Here is a 25910-nt window from a genome sequence, read left to right on the forward strand (position 1 = left end):
TTGTGGTCCAGTGAATGATGGACAATAGCTGCCCGAGTGCCTTTGTATAGGACACACCATATGAGTTTACTCCCTCCAGTTGGTCCCACGACAGTCACACGAGCAGATGTAAATATCTGAGACTGCAAGTCCTCGTTTCAGTCGTGTTCACTCTCGTGAGGTGGCTGTTACAAATGGAAACGTGGTGCTCATCCTTACATTTTGCACACGATTCTTTCCCGGTTTCAAACACTGATGTTTATTACGGCCACGTCTGAGGTACACCGAGCAGCGGTTCATTTTCCCCTGGGTACCTGTGAGTTGCCAACCTCTCGACAGTACGGGCCCCAGTGCTCTGTTTCTTCGCAGTACACACACAAAGGTCGTGAATTTTGTTATCTCTTGTTCTCGTAGCCCTTTAACTGTCACAAGAACGACAGATGCGGAGCGTTATCTCGACGTATCTTGCGTGATAATGTGTCAACTGCACAATATTCCTCGGCCAGCGACAAGTACGCAAGAAGCAGCGGCATATACAAACAGAATCAATCAGTAGCGTCCGGGAGTGGAGTACAGCAAATTCCGCGACTTATCTGCGCGAGCTGAACGTTGCAGAGGGTTGGCTCGATCGTATGTCGAGATTCAAGTTGCTCACTTCCAGCATTTCAAAGAAATTCGACACAGCTGTTTCAGCAAACATATTTACTCGCAGCTTCCATTACAGTTTCAGCCACAATTACAAACACGTGCTGTAGAGGGCAGTATAGTCTACAGTCTTTTGTACAACACCAACAGGTGTTATTCCCCAACAGATGGATAGTCATGTCGATTCTGTGATAACTCTAGATGTGTGAACGTAAGTTAAGGATGTCAATAACTAAACTCATGACTTTTCTAGGACAGGAATGAGTATGATCAAAAATCTGTTTCGGTGGTAAAACGTGGGAGCAAGTGTAACATCAGAAATAAAGATCCACAGATATGTAGAAGGTGTCAGGGACAACCATAATAGGATAAAATTTACTGTAATAGAGGCGCACAGAAGTAAATCAAAGAAAAGAGGGATAGCAAAGTAAACTTTACTAAATAATCCTGTGTGCAGAGGGTCAGAGGGCAGACCGTGGACGAGGTGGTGAAACCAGAAGAGGCTTTTCTTAGCATACACTTGGAAGATGAGGACTGCCGGCCGGTGTGGCAGAGCGGTTCAGTCTGGATCCGCGCGACCGCTACGGTCGCAGGTTCGAATCCTGCCTCGGGCATGGATGTGTGTGATGTCCTTAGGTTAGTTAGGTTTAAGTAGTTCTAAGTTCCCATAGTGCTGAGAGCCATTTGAACCATTTTTGAAGATGAGGACGGAAAAAAATTAGCAAATTTCCCGTGGGAGTGTTACTGTTTGAAATTTCCTTACAGTATCCAGAATGCGGACAGAGACTCGAACTTGGGACCTTTGTCTTTCTCGGGCAAGTGCTCTATCAACTGAGCTACCCAAGCACGACTCACGCCCTTCCTCACAGCTTTACCTCTGCCAGTACCTCGTCTCCTACCTTCCAAACTTTACAGAAGCTCTCGTGCGAACCTTGCAGAACTAGCACTCCTGAAAGAAAGGATATTGCGGAGGCATCGCTTGGCCACAGCCTGGGGGATGTTTCCAGAGTGAGATTTTCACTCTGCAGCGGAGTGTGCGCTGAAATGAAAATTCCTGGCAGATTAAAACTGTGTGCCGGACCGAGACTCGAATTCGGGACCTTTGCCTCTCCTCCAAAGGAGAGCTTCTGTAAAGTTTGGAAGGTAGGAGACGAAGTACTGGCAGAAGTAAAGCTGTGAGGACGGGGCGTGAGTCGTACTTGGGTAGCTCAGCTGGTAGAGCACTTGCCCGCGAAAGGTAAAGGTCCCGAGTTCGAGTCTCGGTCTGGCACACAGTTTTAATCTGCCAGGACGTTTCCTTACAGTACTCAGCACATTGCTTACTCTTAGAGACCCCGGGCAGCTGGCGACAGGCGGGCAGCGCGTAGTCCAGTAAGCGTTTGCTTCGAGGCAACAGAGGCGGACGGCCACCTCGCCGCTGAAACAATGCAGACCTGTGTGGCCGAGCCGGCGGATGTGTGAGAGCGGGGCCGTGGGCCGTGTGCCGGCGCCGGGGCCGACGCGTTTCAAAATAAGCGCGGGCCGGCACTTGCGCAGGAGCGGCTAAAATAAGCGCCGTGCACGCCCGCGGCAACACCTCACTGCCTAACCGCCGCAGCGCCTGCTCTGCCACGAAACGTGCGTCGGCAGACAGCGGGCAGTTTGTGAGTTATATGTGCGCGGCCGTTCTCGTAGGTTCACTGTCTACAGAAGCTTGTTTGCCGATTGTAGCTGCTATCACCGGCGTAATGTAGACGAAAATCGCGAGCTGTGCCGACGTCCTTCCACCGTTCACAATGAAACTTGGTGTTTCCAGCGAATAAAAACACGCCGGTGAACAATGTTAGTTAAAACGGAAATAGTAAAGCTGCATTGTGCAAACTAGCAAATATGCTTCTTCAGCCGTGTTGTGGTACTAGTAATGTCCAGTGAGTAATATTTCGAGAACTGTAAGTGTCGCAATTATAATTTTTATGTTCAAATAAAAGATCAAAAATACTATATTATTATAGTTACACCCTCTTAACTGTCGTGCACCTATAAATGCTGACAGCAGAAGAAATCTCGAGAAAATAAATCAATTCGCGGATCTTTTGGAATCTGAAATTTCTATGGTACCTAAAAAGAACGTTAAAATACTTCTTGGTGACTTCAATGCGCAAATTGGGAGGGAAAAAACAAAAAAGGCGAATAAGAAAGTGATCAGTTACAACACCACTACAGCTAACATTACAAAAGAAAATATAGAAAAATTTAGAGGAAAAATTGAGACAAGTACAGAAGGTGATTGGCTTGAACTCCAAATGCAAATAACTCAAACAGCAGAGAAAACTTTAGCATTGGCCGAGAATAAAAAGGACGCTAGGTGGAATGACGAGTGTGAAGAAGCGCTAATACAAAATCAAAAATGGAGAAAATGGAGATGTTCGCAAAAATGCATAAAAATAATCCATAAAGAAACTTTGAAAATTCTCAGCTTATTGAAATAGCAGAAAATTTCACCAAAAATAAAACTAGAAATTTTTACCAAACCTTTAAACACATATTTAATGTACACTCCTGGAAATTGAAATAAGAACACCGTGAATTCATTGTCCCAGGAAGGGGAAACTTTATTGACACATTCCTGGGGTCAGATACATCACATGATCACACTGACAGAACCACAGGCACATAGACACAGGCAACAGAGCATGCACAATGTCGGCACTAGTACAGTGTATATCCACCTTTCGCAGCAATGCAGGCTGCTATTCTCCCATGGAGACGATCGTAGAGATGCTGGATGTAGTCCTGTGAAACGGCTTGCCATGCCATTTCCACCTGGCGCCTCAGTTGGACCAGCGTTCGTGCTGGACGTGCAGACCGCGTGAGACGACGCTTCATCCAGTCCCAAACATGCTCAATGGGGGACAGATCCGGAGATCTTGCTGGCCAGGGTAGTTGACTTACACCTTCTAGAGCACGTTGGGTGGCACGGGATACATGCGGACGTGCATTGTCCTGTTGGAACAGCAAGTTCCCTTGCCGGTCTAGGAATGGTAGAACGATGGGTTCGATGACGGTTTGGATGTACCGTGCACTATTCAGTGTCCCCTCGACGATCACCAGTGGTGTACGGCCAGTGTAGGAGATCGCTCCCCACACCATGATGCCGGGTGTTGGCCCTGTGTGCCTCGGTCGTATGCAGTCCTGATTGTGGCGCTCACCTGCACGGCGCCAAACATTATGTCGATAGCTACATAGGAGTGTGACTTCTGCAGGTGGCATACAAAATATTACCAAAGATTCTCCTGAACAGAGTGGTAGACACTTTAGACAAACAAATGGGAGATTATCAGGGTGGTTTTGGAAAGGGAAGATCCTGTGCAGAACGAATTTTTAACTTTAAGTCAACAATTCGCCGTAGAATGTTAACGAGAAAACCATTAAAAGTGTCATTTATTGATTTAAAGAAAGCATTTGATTTTATAGACAAGAAACAACAGATAAGGTTATTAGAGAATTTGGTGTTAAACAAAATTAGCAAATATAATTGGTGAAACACTAACAGGTACAATAACTTTAGCCAAATTTATGGGAAAGTATCTCAGCCATTTGAAATAACAACTGGTGTTAGACAAGGCGATGGTTTACCACGTTTACTGTTCAATTGTGTTCTAGAAAAAATTGTAAAGATATGGAATTGAGAGCTAAAAAATCACAAAATTGAACCAATAACTCTGTGAAGGAAAACAAATGGAATTAAGGTAAACTGATTGGCTTTTGCGGATGATTTTGCAATACTTTCAGAAAACCTGAAAGAAGAGGTTATTCAAATAAACTTTCCGGAAAAAAAAGCAAACAGAACTGGTCTCGAAAATTTAAGATGAAAAAACAAAATTCATGAGAATTATAAAAAAAATGCGCCAAAATTCATAGAAACACAAATGGGTAAAATAGAGCTAGTAAATAAATTTATATATGTTGGAGAAACTAGACAACAGAATGGACTAGAAAAATCTGAAATAGCTGTAAGAATTAACAAAATGGAAAGCGCATGTGGTTTGACCAAAAATATTTACAATAAGAAATGTATATCTAGAAAAACAAAGCAAAAACACTACAGCACAGTGGTACGACCAGAATGTTTATATGGATGTGAATGCCTAGCGATGAACTATAAGATGAACAGAGTAGAGGTACTGGAAAGATGGATTATTAGAAAAGTAATGGGTGCAATAAAAACTGCAGATGATTGGAAAATGAGAGGTAATGAGGAGATCCACAAAAAAATAGAGAAAATATCTGAAGTAATGGCCAAACGATGATTAAACTTTTTCGGACACTACCGAATGGATGGAACAAATACTCCTACATTTAGAAGAAATCGGCAATAGCATGGATTACAGAAGTAAGAAAAGACATAGAAAGAGAGAACATCAAAGAATCAGAAATAGCGGAAAGAAACCGTTTTAAAAATAAAATACTAAATTTGGAAGGCTTTCAAAGCAGAAGAAATAAAAAGTCAGGAACAACACGGACAGATGAAAGGACGAGATTTCATGGGAGAAAATGAGGGAATACTGGAAAAATAGGAAACAACAACGTAGGAAGAAGAGAAAGTGAAGCAGTGAACGTGATCGTAGTGGGTCAATACGACTGTCCGCCGCGACACGCGGTGGTTCTCCTGGCCGGACGACGGCCGCTGCCCACCGTAGCGCGCAGCGGCAGGGCTGGCTGGCTAACTCGCCATCACTGTTGCTGCTCGACCCGACCTTCCTGGCCTGGACCTCATTGTGGAACTTTTCCTGATGCGTCGCCACATGTGAAAGCCGATATTCAATACAAGTGTGCCCTGTTCTGCCGGTTGCAGTGGTTAATATTCTGGGTCTCGCCCCCTCGCTACAATTGTGGTGCGGCCCATCCCACGCGAAGCTCACACGGATCCATGTTCAGACTGACTGCCGCCGTCGCGCACTCCGCCGCCGCCGCTCGCCTCGAATCGACCGCCGCCGAGCACTCTCCCAACTGCTGTGTGTTTTCCCCCTCACTCCGATGCAAACGCGTTACACTCACTAGTAACCAGCGGCCGGCGACCGCAGGCCTCCGTATTTAATGCAGGACTCGCCGAGACAACTTTCGCCAACTTTCGCGAGGCCTCGTGAGCTCCGTGAAATGCTCGCGGTGATGAGCGGACTCCAGCTCCAGCTCCAGCTCCAGCTGCTGCACCATTCGGAACTGCCTGGCGGACTGGCGAATCGTGACTGCCTACGCTACGTGTACATCACTGTCGAGTGCGTGGCAGAGGGCAGTTTCTTCTCGTTTATTTCGGGGACGGAGCGTGGGAAAAATGATTCCTTCTGTGTCTCTGTTCGACTTTTTAACTGCCTGATATCATCTCCACGATCTGTAGGGGATTCACACACCGTCCGTTCAAAAACTTCTGAGAACGATTTTATTTCTGGCGTAGAAGTGACGCCAGTGCAAAAGTATGGTGGTAGCTTGAACGACGAACTGTAAGCAACTGATGTGGATTCGACCAGGTGTAACAGGGAGATTTTCTGACAAGGGAACCTCCCCATCGCACCCCCCTCAGATTTAGTTATAAGTTGGCACAGTGGATAGGCCTTGAAAAACTTGACACACATCTATCGAGGAAACAGGAAAAAGTTGTGTGGAACTATGAAAAAAATAAGCAAAATATACAAACTGAATAGTCCATGCGCAAGATAGGCACCATCAAGGATAGTTTGAGCACAGGAGCGGCTTGGTTAGCGTGAGCAGCTCCGGAACGGGAGGTCCTCGGTTCAAGTCTTCCCTCAAGTCGAAAGTTTAATTTTTTATTTTCACACAATTATTATCTCTCCGTCCGTCCGTCCGATGCGAGGTAACTGCGCCGTAGTATGGGAACGCTACACCTAAACGGAAAAATTTGAAAACGTTAACAACATATGTTTTGACAGAGCACAGGGAAAACTGTGCGACTGTGAAACTGTTGCATTCATTTGTTGCAGTTTATGTGACAAACTCTTATGTTTTCATCACTTTTTTGGTAGTGATTATTACATCCACAAGAAAACCTAAATCGGGCAAGGTAGAAGAATCTTTTTACCCATTCGCCAAGTGTACAAGTTAGGTGGGTCGACAACATATTCCTGTCATGTGACGCACATGCCGTCACTAGTGTCGTATACAATATATCAGACGTGTTTTCCTGTGGAGGAATCGGTTGACCTATGACCTTGCCATGAAATGTTTTCGGTTCCCATTGGAGAGGCACGTCCTTTCGTCTGCTAATCGCGCGGTTTTGCGGTGCGGTCGCAAAACACAGACACTAAACTTATTACAGTGAACAGAGACGTCAATGAACGAACGGACATATCATAACCGTGCGAAAATAAAAAATTAAACTTTTCCCTCAAGGGAAGACTTGAACCAAGGACCTCTCGTTCCGCAGCTGCTCACGCTAACCACGGGAGCACGGCACTCCTGGGCTTAAACTATCCTTGTGTTGCCTATCTTACACATGGACTACTCAGTTTGTATATTTTGCTTATTTTTTCATAGTTCCACACAACTTCTTCCTGTTTTCTTGATTGATGTGAGTTCAGTTTTTCAAGGCCTGTTCACTGCGCCAACTTATGACTAAATCTGAGGGGGGTGCGATGGGGAGGTTCCCTTGTGAGGCGTATAAAGTACGAGCAAAAGCTTCAGCAGCTGGCCACCAACAAAGAAAGAGAGCTGAACTGCGTTAGACTCACGGTGCCCAGTTTATACAATAAGGGGAAAGTTCGTGAAATTCATCGAAAATGTCAATTTCCAATTTATCCTTCTTTAGTAATAGAACGACAAAGAATTCCCCAAGTTTCAATAATGAAACCGCACACGAACCGTCTGAAAAAATTAAGTGTGTGACGCGACGTTCTTGCGACGCCCACTTTTTGAAGCAACATTTCAAAACTAGCTCGGTGAACAACGATTCGGCGTACTACTTTCAAACAAACTTGTACGGCATGCATCTAGAAGACTGTGATATGACTCGCCTGCTTTCTGATCATCGGTGACTCTGTTCCGTAATTTAGAAACAATAACAAAGCAGATACTTTGTTTATGAAGAAACAATGCTTATTTTGCTTTGTGCTACTGACGGGGACTTACGCAGGTGTTCGATTCTTTCACCATTCAATAATACCACAGTCACAAAGAGTGCATAGAAAATTGCATAAAGTGACGATAGTGAATGCGAGACGTGAGAGAATGGACTTTAAGAAGGGAAATTTTACTCGAGACCTATTGCAAAAATATATTTACAACGCCTCTCTGAAGCTGAAACGTCAGTTGAATACCTGGTAAAGGAAAGAAGGCAGGAAACAAGAAACCAGAAGAGAAGAGTCGAAGGGAAAGGCCGCGAGGGCAGCCGCGCGGTCTGATACACCTTGTTACGGTCCGTGTCGCTTCCCCCCGTCGGAGGTTCGAGTCCTGTCACGGGCATGGGTGTGTCCGTAACATAAGTTAGAGTAGGTAGTGTGTAGGCTTAGGGACCGATGACCTAAGCAGTTTGGTCCCATAAGGGCCTCACAGCACAATTAGAGGACCCTGAGTAGAAATCTGGGGCCGTCTGAAGAGCTGACGTAACAAAAAACAATAGGTTGAACCTTGGATTGCTTTTCCTGAAAACTATGTTTTTTACAGTTTATGTACCTTTTCCTCAAAATGTACGAAGGCTAGAATTGTGAAATTTTCTACACTTATTTCTATAAACCGATAAATGTCTCGACAGTAAATTTTGATATTAGGAGTATAAGCTGAGATATGGGGAAAGCACTTGGAACTTTGCATTTGTTTTATGTTATACTTACAGAATTACAATAGAAAATTATTAAAATTTTCCTGTTCGTTATATTAAAAAAAATCTTATGACAAAAGTTTACTATATATGCAGTGAGAGTAAACAGATGATGTTGGTAGAAATCTGTCGATTATTAAAATTTTCCTCTTAGATATATTAAGAAAAAAAATGTTAAGACAAAAGTTTAGTATATGCAAAGAGATTAAATAGAGAATGTTAGTAGAAATCTCTAGAATAGTTTCTGAGAAAAAATACCATATGTTATTTTTTTGGTGTAAAATTTTTAAATTCCATAAACAAGTTAAATATATATTGAGACGGTACGGCTCGCTATTTATTTATTTTTTTTTTTTTTTGAAACTACCCGCCTTCTCAGTACTCGATACCGGATTGTAGTCTCTGGTCGCCGCATAAGTATGTCTGGCGAGATGGCTTCCCGCGCGCCGCGAGGAGGGAGGGAGGAGGGCGTTGCAGTGGGCGAGCTGCGGACTGTGCTGGCTGCGTGGGGAGCGGCGGCGGCGGCGGCGGCGGCGGCGGCGGCGGCGGCGGCGGGCCCCGCGGAAGCAGTCGGACGCCGTGGGCTGTGCCGATGGCGATCAACGTGTGGTCATTCAACGGCTGAAACCTGATTTCTTGGTTCTGCCCTCGGATTCTGACGAAGAATTACGGCACGTTTGGTGTATGAGGTGAACATAAGAATTCTAAAAACGTGCACGTTGGGGGCGTTGATATCGGCACTGTCATCTATTTAGCTGCTTTAGAATAAATGACTGTTTTGGATCGAAGGTGGACCCGAGTGAGGGACCGAGTCATTGCTTGTCTTATTAAGAAACCTAAGTCGGCCCCCAGAGTGATAAACCCTGTTATCCACAGTTACAACGAGTGATTTGAGACTGTAGCAGTGTCCACGAGGTACTTTTAAGTGTTTGTAGTGACTGTGGAGCTTTCGAGTCGGACGCTTATGAATCGTCTTAATTGCAGTTCACTTCTTATGGTATTTTACGGTGTTACTTGTCGTGGCGAAATCGCCCACAGAATTTTTGTTATTTAGCTTGGGACGTCATTCTGTGGCTTGGTGTGGCCATCCCAAGAGATTAAAGCCCCAAATATTTTCTTACTGCCTTGCTGAGGTTGCCCTGCAACAGTTGTCGATTAGCCTCTTGTCTGCCCCACCGTACTGCTGTTTGGTGCGGTGCGGTGTAGCCGAAGTGTACAGTAGCACCGCATCTACTCCCTCGCCCGTTTTAAGATTTGTGAGCCGCATAGATATCCGACGTATAATCCCAGTATCCAATTTATGTAAGTTGGTTACGCCGTGTTAACGTTTTGTACACTGTAGAAAATCTTCCCCGTGCCGCGTGTGATGCTCAAGGGCAGCAATGTGCACAACGCAAGACCACGACGAAATCTTAAGATACGTGTTGTATATTATTTTTTTAAACTAATGTAACCACTGAACTTAAGAGTCGATTTGTGTGTTTTTTATGTATTTTGAAAGGAAAAGATTTACATAACTGGTTAATTATAACATTTACGCTTAATTATTTGTCATAATTCGTTCGGTGTCGTATGTATCGCTTGTAGGGACGTTTATGGTGTAAAGTGTTTAAAAGGAAGGAAAATATTTTGTGATACTGCGTGCATTTTAGAGGCTACGGAGTTTGAGTGTACGTTGTTAGTAATCGTATTCTATTGCATGTAATGCTGTTCTTTTAATTAAAATTTTCTCATCAATATTTTATTGCCTTTAGAGATCACAGGTGATGTGTAGAAAAATTTTGGTATTGCCATGTGCTGTTAGAATCTTTTACTTAACCTTGCATTATGGAGTTTGTATTTTTTCCTTTGCTTGAAAAGAGATTTTGAGTTTTAAGCGTTGTAAATTGATTCTGAGAGCTGTTCTTTGATCTGATATTATTCAATAGATTCAAGAGATCAAGAGATTCAGGAACTTCCGTTAAGAAACTATATTGAGGATATTGCTGTTCATGATAACCAATATTCACTTACTATTTAAAAATCAAGTTAATAAAGTTGTAAAATTTTAAAGGTAAAAAAAATCTTATTAGAGAAACGGTGCCTGCCCGTACTTCCCCACAACCTTCACGTTTTCAAGGTACTCGCCTGCGGCGATGTCTGATGTTTTCCCCGGCCTCTTTCCCAGCTAACGCCTGTGCGGCCGTGTTATATACTATGTATACATTTCATGTAAAGTATGGCAATAAATTTCATTTTCGTATCTTCAAAATAGTGGAATTGCTGCATCTTTTAAATAGTGCGTGTTTTTCGCGGACGTCCCACATTAATATCAGTTTTTTCCCGCCCAACTAAAGCCACCGGCGACCATCGAATGCCGGAGACAGGGAAATTTTCTGTTCATCAGTCAATTAATACAGGAAATGTACGTAAGTTGAAGGCCATTGCTTTCAAACTGAATGTGCAGCGACGCCAGCACGGGGGCCTGCTCTGCTGCTGCCCCTGTCCCTCTGCTGCCCCCAGCGGCTACTGCGGCGTTCTGCCATAAGCTGACGCGCCTCCACTGCTCCAGCAGCCGCGGTTCACAGCTCGGTCCGACGCCTAGTGCGTCTGCAGCGCACCAACGACAGCGTGGAACATATTGGGCCGTGCTCACTCCGAACTAGGCGTTTCCTTGAACTTGGTTGTCTATCTGCGTTTGGTTTCCCGCCGCTGTTGCGGTTATGCTGTGGTTCTTCCTCCTTCTACGTGTGTCAGCAGCGATGTGTATCGATATTTGCACCGTGTACCATCTGTGGTCTCGTGCGTATAGTTTCCGGCTAGGGCGGGTGCGCGCAGTCGGTCGGCTGGTGCGGACCGGGGAGGACGTCTCCGAGCGGCGCAGCCGGCTGGGTCGGCTGCCGGTCGCTGCGCAGTGTCGCAGCGTGTGCGGGGCTGTCCGATCGCTGCGAGCTTCGTGGCTCACCGACCCAGGACGTCATAGTTGAGTGGTGGTTTCAACTACCCAAGCCAGGTCCGTTCGTGTTGTACCGTTCGTTTCGGTGGGGAGCTTTTCCTGTGTGCAACACCGAGTGGTGTAATGGTGAAATGGAGCCGCCGTCGGTTGACTACAACTCGAGTGCACCAGTGCAATTTTCTGCCTTGTGGCCGTTAGTGTTCTGGTTACCTGCCCTGGCCACTGCGCAAATTCAGGCAGTGTTCTTTTTTGGTGGAGTTGACTATGTCTCTTGGTTGGGTTTCCGACGGATCAACTGTAGTTGGGCCCACCACCTGTCTCACCTAAGTGAACGTTAATGTTTCAAGGGCGCCCCCACTCCCTTCCCGGAGGCGTTTGAGTGCCACTGTCTATTCTGTCCTTCTCATAGGTGTTGATAATCTTTTATAGCCAATGCCTTAAATGAAAAATTTCTTATTGTGTTTTATGTAAATTCTTCCCGTATAAGTAAGTTTGAACTCTCGCAAGCGGATATTTTGCTGAAAGTTAATGTTGTTGTGCTATCTTTCATTTAGTGCGCTGTCAGCCACTTAAAACTTAAAGGTTTAATGTATTTTGAATTTTTGGGAAATCACTTGTGGGCATTCAGCCGCTTAAAATCTTATTCTTAAATTTAGTTATTGTCGTTGCGTTGCTTTTTCATTTAGTGTGCTTTCGGCCGCTTAAAACTTAAAGGTTAAGGTATTTTTGGAAAATCAACTGTGGGCCTTCAGCCACTTAAAGCCTTAAGCTCAAAATTTCCCCTTAACCGAAATCATTGTGGCCTTCTGCCTTAAAAGATTATGGTAATATATTTTAAAATTTTGAAATTTGAGAACTTGAGCTGTTTCTATTGCACCTTGTACATGTATGTTCTATCCACTTTTGTCTTGAGGCTTTTCATTTGCAATTTTAACTGCGTGTCTTATGTCACTTGAAATTTCTCTTGTTCGTTTTTAAGATTTCTTGTATGGCGGCCTTCAGCCGTGAAAGAATTGGATTTTGAAACTCGTAGTTGTAAAGATTTGGCTGTTTGCCGTTTTTGTTTAAAGGTGTTATTAAATTACAATAAATTACAATTTTGAAGTGAAACTGACCGCCACCTTATTTGGCCCTCTCGACAATCCTAAACACCCGTCCTGCCCAGCGCGTTTGGCGGCCGTATCGCACTGCACCCGAGTACCGCGCTGCTGCTGCCAAGTGCTATTAACATTCAGAAACCTATAGACCTCACTCAGCATTACAGGCTATTCTGTTGCTCTTGCAAACATTACTCGAACGCTCTGCGGAGCGGCGACCGCGCGGATATATCAAACAATGGCCAACGGTGACGGTCAAATTGTCCCACGTGGCGGGGCGGGCGCGCCGGCCAACTTGTCCGATGTTTCCGCGCGAAGCTGTCGCGGTATGCAGTGTGTTTCTCATCTTAATCAGTGCTGTTCACGAACGGCGTGTCTTGTGGGACAAGAAAAATAACAATTATCATAACCGTTTAATATCATACCGTGAATGGCAGGAAGTTGAGAAAATAATTGCTATTTCAAGTCAGTACATGTGTAACATACATTTATTAAGCGGTGTTGTTTACTTTCTGTGCGCAGGATTTTGTTCGACATACAATTTAAAATTTTTCTTCATTGCAAATATAAATGCTACAACATGTAAGAGCACATAAGACTTTTTAAGCTGTGTACTCTGCATTCTTTGTACAGGATTTTGTTCAAAATACAATTTAAAATTATCCCTCACTTGCACAGCTGCTCGTGACGATGCATTGTATCTCTTTTGTAAATTGTCTTGTGCTGCATTTGGTATATTTCGGTTTACATCTTGAAAAAATGCCACCTCTGTCTCGTTGATCGATTCACGGATGATGTTGTGTAATAAAGTTACAGCTTTACCAATATGTACTTCATTTTCCACTCTAGTTTCGATAGGTTTGTGAAAATTCTAAATTTAGATGTTATAGAACCAAATGAACATTTCACCACTATTCTTGCCCGAGCTAACCGATAGTTGTACATCTCTTTACCGTCACCTGCAGTCGTCGTTCTTTCCGGGAAAGGCGTCATTAAATATTCCTTTAGTGGAAATCCTGCATCACCTAGAAAAACATATGGACATTTGATGCCCGATCCTGGTAAAAATTCTTCTTCAGGTAGTTTTACTCTTCCCTTTTCTATTGCATGTCAGACGGGGCATTCATCAAACACGCCTGCGTCATTGTCTTTGCCGTAGAAGCCTACATTCGCCATGACAAACCTATAATTTGCGTCGGTGATGGCTAGTAATCCAAAGCAAAAGAACGATTTGTAGCAGTAATACATGGAACCACATTTACTGGTTTTTTAATGCGAATGTGTTTTGCATCACATTTCCAGACAGTTAGGAATTGCCATCTGTCCCAAAAACAATGTGCCACTTTTTTAAAGTCATCTTCTGTTCGCTCAGTCATGTGCTTCATTAAGAGTGTTGTCCAGATAGCTTTACAAACCTCTGCAACGGTTGTGGAAACAGCCGTTTTAGAAATTCTGAATGAGAATGCGAGTTGGCGGAACGGTATGCCCATGGCTAAGTACATGGAATGATGAAAAATCTGTGTTAATTTCTTAAATTTTTTGAATTTGTTGGGGTAGGTTCTAAATTGGACAATAGTATTTTTTTTTCCTTTTTTCGTATGTAATGCAATACATCCAACTTAACAGACAACATAATTATTTGTATAACCTGTCGCTTTCACAATTGCTGACAACAGAATGGTGAGCTAGTCTTTGTCTACGCGCTAACGAACACGAGATTACACGCACTACAGTAATCAGAGTGATATCCTGCCATTATGTGCCTTTAACATCTTTTGCAATAGATCGTCTTTTGCAATAGATCGTCTACCGCTGTGGCCGAGCAGTTCTTGGCGCTTCAGTCCGGTACCACGCGACTGCTACGGTCGCAGGTTCGAATCCTACCTCGGGCATGGATATATGTGATGTCCTTAGGTTAGTTAGGTTTAAGTAGTTCTAAGTTCTAGGGAACTGATGACCTCAGATGTTAAGTTCCATAGTTCTCAGAGCCGTATGATCCATTTTTGAGTTGATCGTCGACAAGCAGTCAATTGTTATGATATAGAGCGATTCAGTCGAAAAACAATTATAAATCACGTAGGTCAAATTTGCCAGAAGAACACGGTTAACTTTGGAGTAATAGTCTGCAGCATCTCATCAGTTATTACGTCTTAAACAATCGCATTAATTTCCTACACTTGTATGTACAAGGATGAATCAGTGGTATGGAGAGTTTGAGACTACATTTGTCTCGTGTTCGCTCAGCTCATATGGCGTATGGAAAGCTCCATTCTCACTGAGAGCGAATATACCGCTCGCCATTAATTCTAAACAACCAAGTCAACAATTCGTAGCGTTCCACACTGAAACGGCAATTGTTAAATAGACAGGATAACAACCTTTTATTATCGTTATGGTTTGAAGTATTTTTCTTTTTAAATTTTTACTTCAGGTGATGCGGCAAAGAAAAAATGGAAAAATGTAAGGGACACGTTTGCAAAAGAATTGAAAAAAATACCTAAGCCTCGTTCTGGAGCTGACGCCGACAGCGAACCGGCATATAGAGGCACTTGGCCATATTTTTAGTCCACGCTATTTTTAAAAGATATTATGACACAACGAAAAACAGAAGGGAACATTCAGCCAGAACACTCGGCAGGGGGCACGTCTTCGGATTTCTTAGACTCTACATGAGCTACTACTCTGGAAGACGAAATGGATGTGAGGGACACAGAAAGTGCCTTTGAAAGTTGTGAGACTCTCAGTGACTTGAGGACAACGATGAGCCCGAACGCGAGGTTGCTGTGGTTGAACAGCCGGAGCAGGCCGTGCCCCAAGCAACGGAAACTACCGGCAATGACAGCATCCTTCAGGCTCGATAAATCCACCGACTGCAACGAGAAATAAACGTAAGCTAAAAGAAGATGGGCTGTAAGCATTTGTCCAATTAGAGAGATGCAATAATGCGTCAGGACCATGAAGACCTTCTGTGGTCAAGACAATATTGCCACAAATGAAACAGTTGCAGGAGTTGCTATTAAAGGAGTTGTAGAAGCTAAATACGCCACAGGTGACGTAAGCTGATCATTCAGATCTTAATAATATCTGAGAAATGTAAAATATTAAGTACATACAGTTGTGCGAATAAAGAAGTAAAAGGACTGATTTATTATTTCTTACCTTAAAGTGACTATCAACCGTTCTTCAACTGAAATAGGTCGTTGAAAATTAGTTGAATTCAATGGCAGAACAGGTTTTATAGCGTCCACGTTATAATGAAACGTTTAGGCAACATTCGAGTATACTCCTTGAATAGCAATGTTTGACATTTCAATTCTTCATACAAAGGGTGAAATTCTCCATGAATATGCCTTTCCAAATAAATAATATTAGTTTCACTCCCTTGTTGTCAGTGTTTGATACCTGAGATACGAGTTTTCCATTAGAAATATCTTCCTTCTGTCCATAATGAATGAAAGGGCAGGTGTGCTGACACCAGAACAACGCGTCTGCTCCCACAACCATTCACGACTGAGCCGCAGGCAGCGCGCTCGGCACCTGCGCCCTCCAATAAAAATACTTCAGCATCCTTCTCCATTCTGTAGTGAGATATTGCTTTTGTTTCAGCTTTAAAAACAATTTCGATGTGTCAGCTACATTTTATACGCAGGAACATATCACCTAAAATTACCCAAACGTAAAGCAGCCAGCGACCACATTTTTCACTGAAGACGCTAAATTTCATGTGATAACTTACTTAGAAATTGATTATCACAATGACTACGACAAATATCGAAAAAATTGACACTACATCATCAAATTGCGATATCATGCTGTAAGATACGGAAAAATCAGTTCTTTGCAACAGTTAGTTTTCTTATAATCGAATGATAAGTATTATATTGTGAAGAAAACTCCCAAAACGGAAAGAAACGGTTTCTAATTTTTTTTAGGGAAAATCAGAATCTCTACCGCAAAACTAACTATAGAAGTTGATGTAGCTTTGCTTCATTAACACACAGTATTTTTTACTGCAAGAAAATCGGAAAACACTTTTTTCTCTTGAACTGTCATCATTCACCGTGCAGGTGAGAGCTCACGTAGGACTGAACGACCGAACCGCACCGCCTCGCATCTGACCGCTCACGTAGGACTGTAAACAACTCAACAGCACACAACAACATACGACATTCAAAGTTGCGTGTAACTCAGTTATTATTTGCACATAGCGTAAATAAACTTATGGGATCTGTTATCTTGTTGTAGATGTCCACCTCACTATCGATACGACGTACCCGCTTCAGTGGAGATGTTTTGCGGCAGAAAGCTCGTGACGACTTGGGCCGTCATTAAGATCCAAATAAGCTACTCGAAGTGAGAGCAATCGGCGTGTGCTGCCAGCGATGCTAAAGCGGTAGCCTCTGTCGCGTCGCCCCTTTATAAGTGTCCGTGTTGATCGACTCCCCGGCGCTAACTGCTTACTTTTCCGATTCTCAGTTCCCAAAATTCATCTCAGCTTCACCGATTATCGCTCTCTGAGGACTGGACCAGTTGTGGTTGTTTTTCGTTTGTTTCTCAGTGTTTTTCAGGTATTTTCATATCCTATGCGTAGTCGATAGTTTTCCACGTATCTCAGAGGTGACGTGTTCGTTCTGTACTGCGGTTTACCTGCTGTCCCCTTCACTACAGAAGTTATTTATCCACGCAAATGGATTCCGCCGCTGTGAGTATATACTGTCCAGGGAACACAAATTCAGCAGAAGAGATATTTTGGTTTCTTTTTACCTGCTGACGGGGAACCAGCAACAGGCAGTAAATCTCACTTCCATATGGATAAAATCAAAGTTCACTTCCATCCGATTAACCTACAGCTCTAAATCAAACACCAGCTCCTACACAATCACGTGTGAGCAGTCAGCGTTAACTAGTGGACGTAGCATCGTAGTGTGTCAATGTTGTTAAGTTATAAATACACTTGAAGAACATCTTTAAACCAAGTTTTAAGACGTTCTCCAGAGCGTTTTGATGAAGAGAAAAGTTTCAATTCAATGTCGATCGGGATGTCGGATAATCATGGGTAAGGTTGGGATGTCAGAGGTTGTAGTGAGAATACTGCATAGAAAAGGATGTGAGCATGTCACTCATTGACTCCCTGCAAAGAGAGAGAGAGAGAGAGAGAGAGAGAGAGAGGGGGGGGGGGTGAGAGAGAGCGAGGGAGGGAAAAGTACGAAGCGTGGACGCCGGCCGCAATTACATTGAAATACAAGACGTGGACGATTCTCTTCTGCAAAAAAGCATCGCGACTATTTGGACTGGCTATTATTAACGCGAACCTGCCACAAAACCACACACTGAAGCAATTCACATAAGGGGCGAACGCTTTGACAGCGTAACCTAAATTCAAAGCCGATCTCACTTTCGAGTTAACAACGTCCCAAAGAAAGATTTCCCTGACAGTTTGACACGGCTTTACGGGCGTTGTGTGGGCTGTGCTCGTACTAGGAGGGAACGGGTAGAGGGTCACTATCTACAACCCCATGATGCATTGAGATCCCTCTATATTTTATTAACCAAGTCTCGAAACTTCTTCGGACTGAGGGGATATGCATGAGGCCGAGGATTACCCGTGCTTTCTGCCCTGGGAGACGGTTTTCGAAGTTTCCTCACAGGCTGTCGCGAGCTGACTTGTGCCTGTCTGTTAAGACTTGTGTCTCACACCATCTCGCTCTTTCTTTCTCTCTATTTGCTCCGTGTCTGCTGGCAGTCCGACGTGATACGCTCCCATACACGCGAGCCAGTGCTCAGCTATGTCCCGTGCATAGCCGGCCGCTGTGACCGAGCTGTTCTAGGCGCTTCAGCCCTGAACCGCGCGACCGCTACGGTCGCAGGTTCGAATCCTGCCTCGGGCATGGATGGTGTGCTGTCCTTAGGTTAGTTGGGTTTAAGTAGTTCTAAGTTCTAGGGGACTGATGACCTCTGATGTTAAGTCCCATAGTGCTCAAATCCATTTGAACCATTTTTTTGTCCCGGGCAAGTGTTTTGTGAGTCATTACTTCAGTACACAAACTTCTCTCTGCCAGTATCCTAGCAACCCACACGTGACGATATGTCGTCGTTTACCCTACACTTTACACCTCGTTATTCCCATATATTGACGTAACTGACGCTAGCTGTGCCAAAGTGAAAAGGTAGCAATACGTCTTTGCATTTGCCTAACTTTGTATCTCTCTCCATTAAGTTGCCAGACTTCATGCCTTCATTACAGATCTAACTGGATACCACTGCAACTGTTAGCGCATGCAATTTCAGTTATTTGTCAAGATCCTGACACCGCCGTAAATACATTCTGAAAGTAAGATCCATTCGGTGGCGAAATGCAAGCCACAGTGAAAAGCGGATCAATCTTTGCACAGACGTGTTGGGCAGTGTCTCTAGTAAGCCCGTCGATCGCTTCACCTCGCTCTTTTCATTTATTTCTGCGGGCACAGTGAGCACATAAAAATATATAGAAAATCTTTTCCTTCTTCAGGACAATTCTCTGCCGCACACCGCTCCTACGGCGTCTTCGATTGGGAGTCTTTGATCACCCACCGGACTTGGCTCCCTCTGATTCTCTCCTCTGCCCACTTGAACCGCTAGCTATGTAGATAACATTTTCGCACAGACAACCAGCTAGAGAATTGTTGGAACGCAAAGGCAAATAACTGCAGGGACGAAGTTATTGCCAAGTTGGTGCAGGAAGGGACGATTATGTTCAGATCGTCCAAGGTAGCGTACTGCCAGAAACACCGCGAACTTGGTTACCATATCCTACGAGGTCGCCTTTTCATTAGGAGGCATCCGTGTGCTACTGAACAGAAAGCTTTCAGAAAGTCTAGAAACCCCAGTTTAGACTGAACTCCGCTATCCGCAGTGCCGAAGGTATCACGCACTAGCAGCACTACTTGGGTTTGCACGATGGATGTCTTCGTAACCCAAGCTGATTTATATGGAGATTATATTGTTCTTGGTAGGTCGTAATATTTAAAATCGGAATGTATTCCGATATTCTGCTACAGATAGATGGGAGTGATATGTGTCAGTAGTTGTCTCGATCAGTTCTTCTTCTTGTTATTATTATTATTATGTTTATTTTATTTGTGACGGTGTGTACACATCACGTTTAACCGCGACAAGGCGACGAAAGCAAGTGTAACGACTCTAGTTTTTCTAAGAGAAAGACATAAAACCTGACACTGGCGTCCACTTTATATCATATTTTTTGGCACTAATGTACGGTAAGGTTTCGAGAGGCGTAAAACGACGTTTTAAGTAAAGGAACCCTTCAGTCGTTTCTTCTGGTGCTAACTTTGCTCAGAGCCATTTGAACCAACCCAAACGTTTATTACCCAAACTTGTTTTTCTATAAATTTGTCATCTTCTGTCTAGATGGTAATAGATACCTGCACAAATACTCAGTTCTGAATCCGAACACTTTCAAACAATTCTTACATGATATACAAAAGAAAATTCTATTGTTACTTTAGATACAAGCACAGATATGGGGTGAATTAGGGTATACGAACAGTGTACAAACAGCGTTTTACCAATTCTTACTGGGTTACATGTAGGACTTGTGTAGCACAGTACCCGTGTGTGTCCTCTGTTACTCGCTTCAGTGTAGAGCGTAAGGGAAGATCGTTTCATGTCGGCATCTCTGTTTCGTTGAAGCTATAACTTCGTACGAATTGAACTAATGGTACGCCCTGCGTTGTCGCAAACAAACTGCAATATAACATTTGAGGTGTTGAGGTGGCTATATTTTCACGCTGTAAAAGTACTTTATGAAAAACGTGATATTCAAACCACGACTTTTTGTTTAAATGGCACGATATACATAGTAATTGCATAGAAGGCCCTAAAAATAGGACTCGTTATCGGCGTTGAAACTTTTCGTAAAAGTATCCGAGAAATGTGCCGAACTACTTGAAAGGAAGGCGGTCGGGATGGGCCCCTCTTTCCTGTCTCTCCCTGAGACCCACCAAAGTTTCGCGATACCGAGGCCGCATTTCATTCAGAGACTGCCGTCAGAGTTTCCCGAACACCGCTGTTGTGGCTGCACGGGTGACTCGTTACGGTCTTAGGAGTGCTTCTCTTAATTCGGTGGACGTCTGTTCTCGAGTCTGCACGTCTACTCGACAGAGTTCAAACGCTGCAGCTAGTTGCAGTGGCGTCTAGTACGCGATTTGTTTTACAGCTGCACTCGGCTTTCCCAGAAGCGTTGGAATAAATTACGCGTTACAGTCGCTCGCCACGTGAAAGGTCTACCGGTTGACGGCATTTCGTGTTCCTCCTTACGTATGTAATCGATGTTACGCGGTACATAGGTCGGTCATTAGTCGTGTAACGGTACGGTATTGGGTTCCTTCTCTCGCTTAGAGGTACGCCGTTGCACTCGTTCGCTACCTAAAGGAGCCTCGAGTTTGAAACCTGCAGGCGGAGGAAACTACGTAGCGGACACCACGGCGTCGCGTCCAGTGGCGAGCGCTGTCTCACAGCGGGGCGGCGCCGCCCTCTGCCCGTGGCGCCGTCCGCAGCTGTCGGCGAGCGTCGGAACAGCTCGCACTCCGCTTCCGACTGCAAAGTAGTATCCCGTGCTGCCGGGTAAAGCTGCTGGTGTCGTTGGCGAATCGTGCCACTCGGTACGTGCATTTCCCGCGAGCCGAAAGGCTGCTGCGCCGCAGTGAGCACCGAAGTCGGCTGTCGGTAAGAGAGAGAGAGAGAGAGCGTGTGCTCCTTACCGTGAAGCGGGGAGGCGGCGCCCGGAACGGGTCATCGGAGACGGTGAGGCTGCGCCGGAACTGCTTGGCGTGGCGCTGCGGCGCGCCGTGCATGGTGCCGCTCCACTGCACTCGCTCGCTCGCTCGCTCGCCCGCTCCGCCACTGTGGCCGCTGCGGCCTCCGGCTGGCGCTGGCGGCCGACTGGCGGGCGGGCGCGGCCGCCGCACAGAGCAGGCGCTGCCAACCGCACCCCGACAAACTCACCGCGCCGCGCCGCGCCGGCTGGCTCCAGCTGTGTGCACCGCAGTTTGCCTCACGTCGACTGGGTCGCGAGGTCAGTGCTCGCCCGACGCGTTCACCCGACCCCCGCAACTTTGAGACTTCATTTTCAGTGGCTCCTGTGCCTCTTTCGCCGGACGAATTCGACACCGAATCTCGTGGTTTCTCCACAGTTGTATGTCTACCGCAACCGAGAAGTTACTACCGAGACAGCGACCGAGGATAATGAAAACGTACGCGCGTGACGGGCGCGCGCACCGACGGCAGCAGCTGTGAGCTGCTAACCTCCCTCGCCACGGACGCGGAGATTGGGAAGGAGGAAGTGGACGGAGAGAGCAAAGAGAAGGTCGCGAACGGAGCAGGGGCATCAGCAGACGGACAGCGAGAAGAGCTTGGGACAGTTACTCGTGTACGATTCACAAGCATATTCGGCAACTGCAAAGCACTGGGAGGTTACCTAGAGTGACCGTATCTAATTGTTTAAAAAGGAGGACAAACAGCTACAAAAAGGAGGACAAAGGAAGACAAAAGAGGACACATAACACGGCTCAACTGCAGATGAGGATACCATCCGTCAGCACACTCACAAATCACACGTGCACTACAGGAAGCCGAGCCAATACAGAGGGAAGATACGAAACGAAAATTATAAGTAATCGATATCGGCATTCGCTTGTAAGTGGATCAACCATAACATCGACGATCCTCGTGCCACCTATTAACACCGCCTTCGCGCTCGTTTATCACGAAGGCTGTGCCAACAGTTAAAGTACTGAAGAAAAGAGCAATAGAACGGGACGAATTGTAACTTTAACTGTATTACGCTCAACTTTGCGAAAAAGCCGGACACTGTAAAAATCCGCCCGGACCCCGGACAAAAACCTAAAAAGCAGGAAATGTCCGGACTAATCCGGACGTCTGGTCACCCTAAGGTTACCGCATGTTTAATACGAGTCGTACATAGCTTACTCTTCCGGGATCATTGATTAACCGTTAAATCCTTTATACAATGATCGACTGAAATGAGCGACAGAAATGCATTTGAAGATGGATGAATAGTTTTGAGAGACAAAATACTGATTGTAGCAAAAGACCTTTCGAGGAAATGTCCAGGCCTAGCAGAAGTCATTCCAAAATATATGAGAAAAGGAAAGATGGAGACATAGCAAATCAAGCGAGCAAAAGGAAATATAGGTGTGTAAATATGAAACTGACAGTGGAAAATTGAAAAGTAGGATCGGTTAGAGCAGCAATACGATGAATATAGAAATGTAGAAGCCGTCTACAGGAAAATTAAAGTAAACTTTGAAGAAAGGAGGTGTGTTTCAATTTCTAGAGCTCAGACTGCAAACCAGTAGCAAGCGAAAAAGCGAAGGGTGAAAGATGGAAGGACTATACATAGACGGTTCTGACAGCAGTCGTCTCCTCCCAAACTAAATGTCGACCTTCAGTTGTTTCGAGTGTTCCGCCAAAGAGATCCGTGCATTTGGTGTATGCCATGTGGTAAGGAAGAAACGAAGTGACGTTAACGGGAAAGATACGAGTCTACGCCTACAAGAAACTGCGTCGTCGGAAGTACGTGGAAATTCGTCAAATCGAAGGTCCTAATCAGGGGACAAACCTTCTGAACACAGCTGACATCGTTTACACCCTTTGTTTCAGTAATTACTAGTTAGTCATGCAGTGATCAACACACGTATATTTTAAACATAAATAATGCAAGTCACACACACACACACACACACACACACACACAGGTATGCACACAAATTTTATAAGACGTTTAGGAACGCAGGCGTAAAAAGTACAAAAAGTTGCTGCACATTAAAAGATGATGCGCGCTTCAATTAAAATGGCTAATTAGTTGCCTTACTCCAAAGCATTTAAGCCTTTCAGGTCATGGAAATTGACAGACGGTATCGAATGTTGACAATATGTTTTCGTAGCTGACCTATAATACTATACATGTTCAGGCAGCCGAGGAGGATGTTACGCGCAACCACTTGTCTCCCGCAGTCGCGTAACAGCGGCGACAGCAAGCCATTGTGATGCAGCAGCCGTGCTTGAATGTGAGTCGTGCTGCAGTGCTCTCCTATCTTCTGACAGAACTTGGTCACCAGTACCAGGTAGCCGGTTGGCTATTACCAGGCAGCGCCCCACATCTCCGAGACGACGACTGAGACGCCCACACCAGCAGAGCGCTTTCAGCCAGCACACCTTAACACCGTGATTACGAGTTGCCAGCTTCAGTACATTGATGAGCGCGAACATTGTGACCACTGCCCATCATGAAAGTCACCTGTCGCCACTGCCACACGTGACACTGCAAGGAAAGCTTACAAGAATAGAGACGAATTCCTCTAGTGAAGATATGGGTCGCATGTAGGGAGATCCCCAGAAATAAGGATTTTAACAAAATGCAGATTCGTCTCGGCGGACCCCTGTGTCTCGGAACGACCAAGCTGGTCCACTGCTGGCGTGTTGCTGTCTGGGAGGACCACGAAACCGCGGTTGGGAGACAACACCACATCAGATGGAGAAATCGAAGGCCTGTCCACTCTTTGAAGTAGGGCATACGGAAATATGTGGTAGATACGACGACAGGGAGCACTGGCCACAACGTTCAGCGTACATTGTTGGACGTGGGGTTTCATAGCCACGTCCAGCCACCGACACCGCAAGTGACGATTGAAGTGGGCGCAGGATCGCTGACATTGGGTTACGGGCCGTGGGAAACGCGTTACGTAGTCGGATGAATCAACTTTCTTGTTACAAGTAGCGTGTTTATATGTTTGTATGTTGGCAGCGCTGCAGACTGCAATTAACCTCGCCCTCGGTAAGAGACCCTGTGGTTGGGCGAATGAGCAGTCAGCTGTCAGCCAGCGGACGGCTTGGACACGTGTCCTTCGTGGAGACTCAGTGTTGGTAGGACAAGCGTTGTGAAATCATGATGGACGTAGTTGGGGAGCGGAATTTTTGACGACTATATGACTTTTGGAACTGGATGTGACATGAATAACGTAACTTTTTTTTCTATTTTTTCCAACCATATGCCTCTCAGTAGTTACAGCCTATAGTAGTTAAGTTAGAATCCTTTTATTTAGCTGGCTGTAGTTGCTGGTTGCTGTCAATGCTGTAGTTCGTGTTATGAAGACTTTCTGTGAGGTAAGTGGCTTATGAAAAAGTATGGGTTATTGTTAGGATTTCTTCAAATGTAGGGCCATTCTTTTGCGTTAATTATTTGAAGTCATGTTGTCATTTTAGCAGTCAGATTGCGTTGCGTTTATGTATTCTGAGTAATAAATGAATACGTTAATTTTGAGTTGTCTTTGTCAGGGAAAATTCTGTAGGTCAGTGATAAAATGATAAAAAAAGTAACGAGACAGTAGGTTCATTTTCACTCATCAGTTTAAGTAAACGCTAAAAAGTTTCACCTACTCATTTATTTCAGTGGACATAAACAAAGAAGTTTGAGGTTATGTCTGAATTTGCTGTCATGCAGCCGAACGGCCGCCTGAACACGCACTGCGCCACGGACAGAGGCCGATGGGGACCGTATTGTGCTACGGGGGACGTTCACCTGGCCTTCCATACGACCTTAGTACAATCGAATGCACCGTAACCGGTGCCTGTTGGCACTAACAAACTGAAAGTAGTGTGAATTAAAATGTCAGTGGTGTTTGTGCAGGAGTGCGAGTCGTTTACTGGATATCGTAATTTTAAAATTTTCCACACCGACACTTCTTTGTCCCATTAAACCTGCGTAGCTGCTACGTATGATGCTGTTATGTTTGCTTAGAGTGTGCTTGTGTGTTCCTTGAGTGCAGTGCGACTCGATAGTTAAATAATGTATGACAGTCCAATCAGTGGGTGAGCAGACGATAGCAGTTACCAGTGCAGAACAGGCCGACACGCTCGCGGTGTATGCCAGGTGCAGGGAGGCTGCAGTTCGTTATTGTATGGTGTATGCGGCAGACGTCAACCATCTCGGCAATCATTTATCAACCTCTTCAACCAGTTACGTGAAAGTGTAACACCTACACAACCTAACAGAAGGAAACCAGTGACGACAGAAGAGCGGCAAATTTATATTCTTGTTGCTGTTGCAGTTGATCCGCACATTAGCTGCCGCGCAGTCACATGAGAAAGTGGCGTGAGTCAGGCATCGTCATGGTTTCCATCTCATTCGATCTCTCTCCATCAACAGCTGCATCGAAACGATTATGACGATCATGTTAACTCCTATACGTGAGCGTTAGACAGGATGGTCTAGATCAGGGCTTAACAACTGGCCGGTTTTGAGCGCGAGTACTCGCGTCTGCTCAGACACGTGATCGCGAGCAGGTGCAAGGGGGAGGAGTAGGCAGGGAGGGGAAATGCGCACGCACGTTTGAATTCGCGCCGACTGTGTAACGTTTGAAGTACTACG

General features: G+C 45.0%; 1 protein-coding gene across 1 annotated transcript in view; it reads right to left on the bottom strand.

Annotated features, from left to right (window-relative positions):
* The window catches only part of LOC126163955 (NAD(+) hydrolase sarm1), a 1073782-nt gene extending 1052441 nt beyond the window's left edge, over positions 1-21341 (bottom strand). Inside the window, exon 1 of the mRNA XM_049920199.1 lies at positions 21223-21341. Coding sequence (XP_049776156.1) covers positions 21223-21315 — 93 coding nt within the window. The 5' untranslated portion in view covers positions 21316-21341. The remainder of the gene's footprint in view (positions 1-21222) is intronic.
* Positions 21342-25910: the final 4569 nt, after the last annotated feature.

This window comes from Schistocerca cancellata, chromosome 1 (assembly GCF_023864275.1).
Source record: "Schistocerca cancellata isolate TAMUIC-IGC-003103 chromosome 1, iqSchCanc2.1, whole genome shotgun sequence".
Taxonomy (NCBI): domain Eukaryota; kingdom Metazoa; phylum Arthropoda; class Insecta; order Orthoptera; family Acrididae; genus Schistocerca; species Schistocerca cancellata.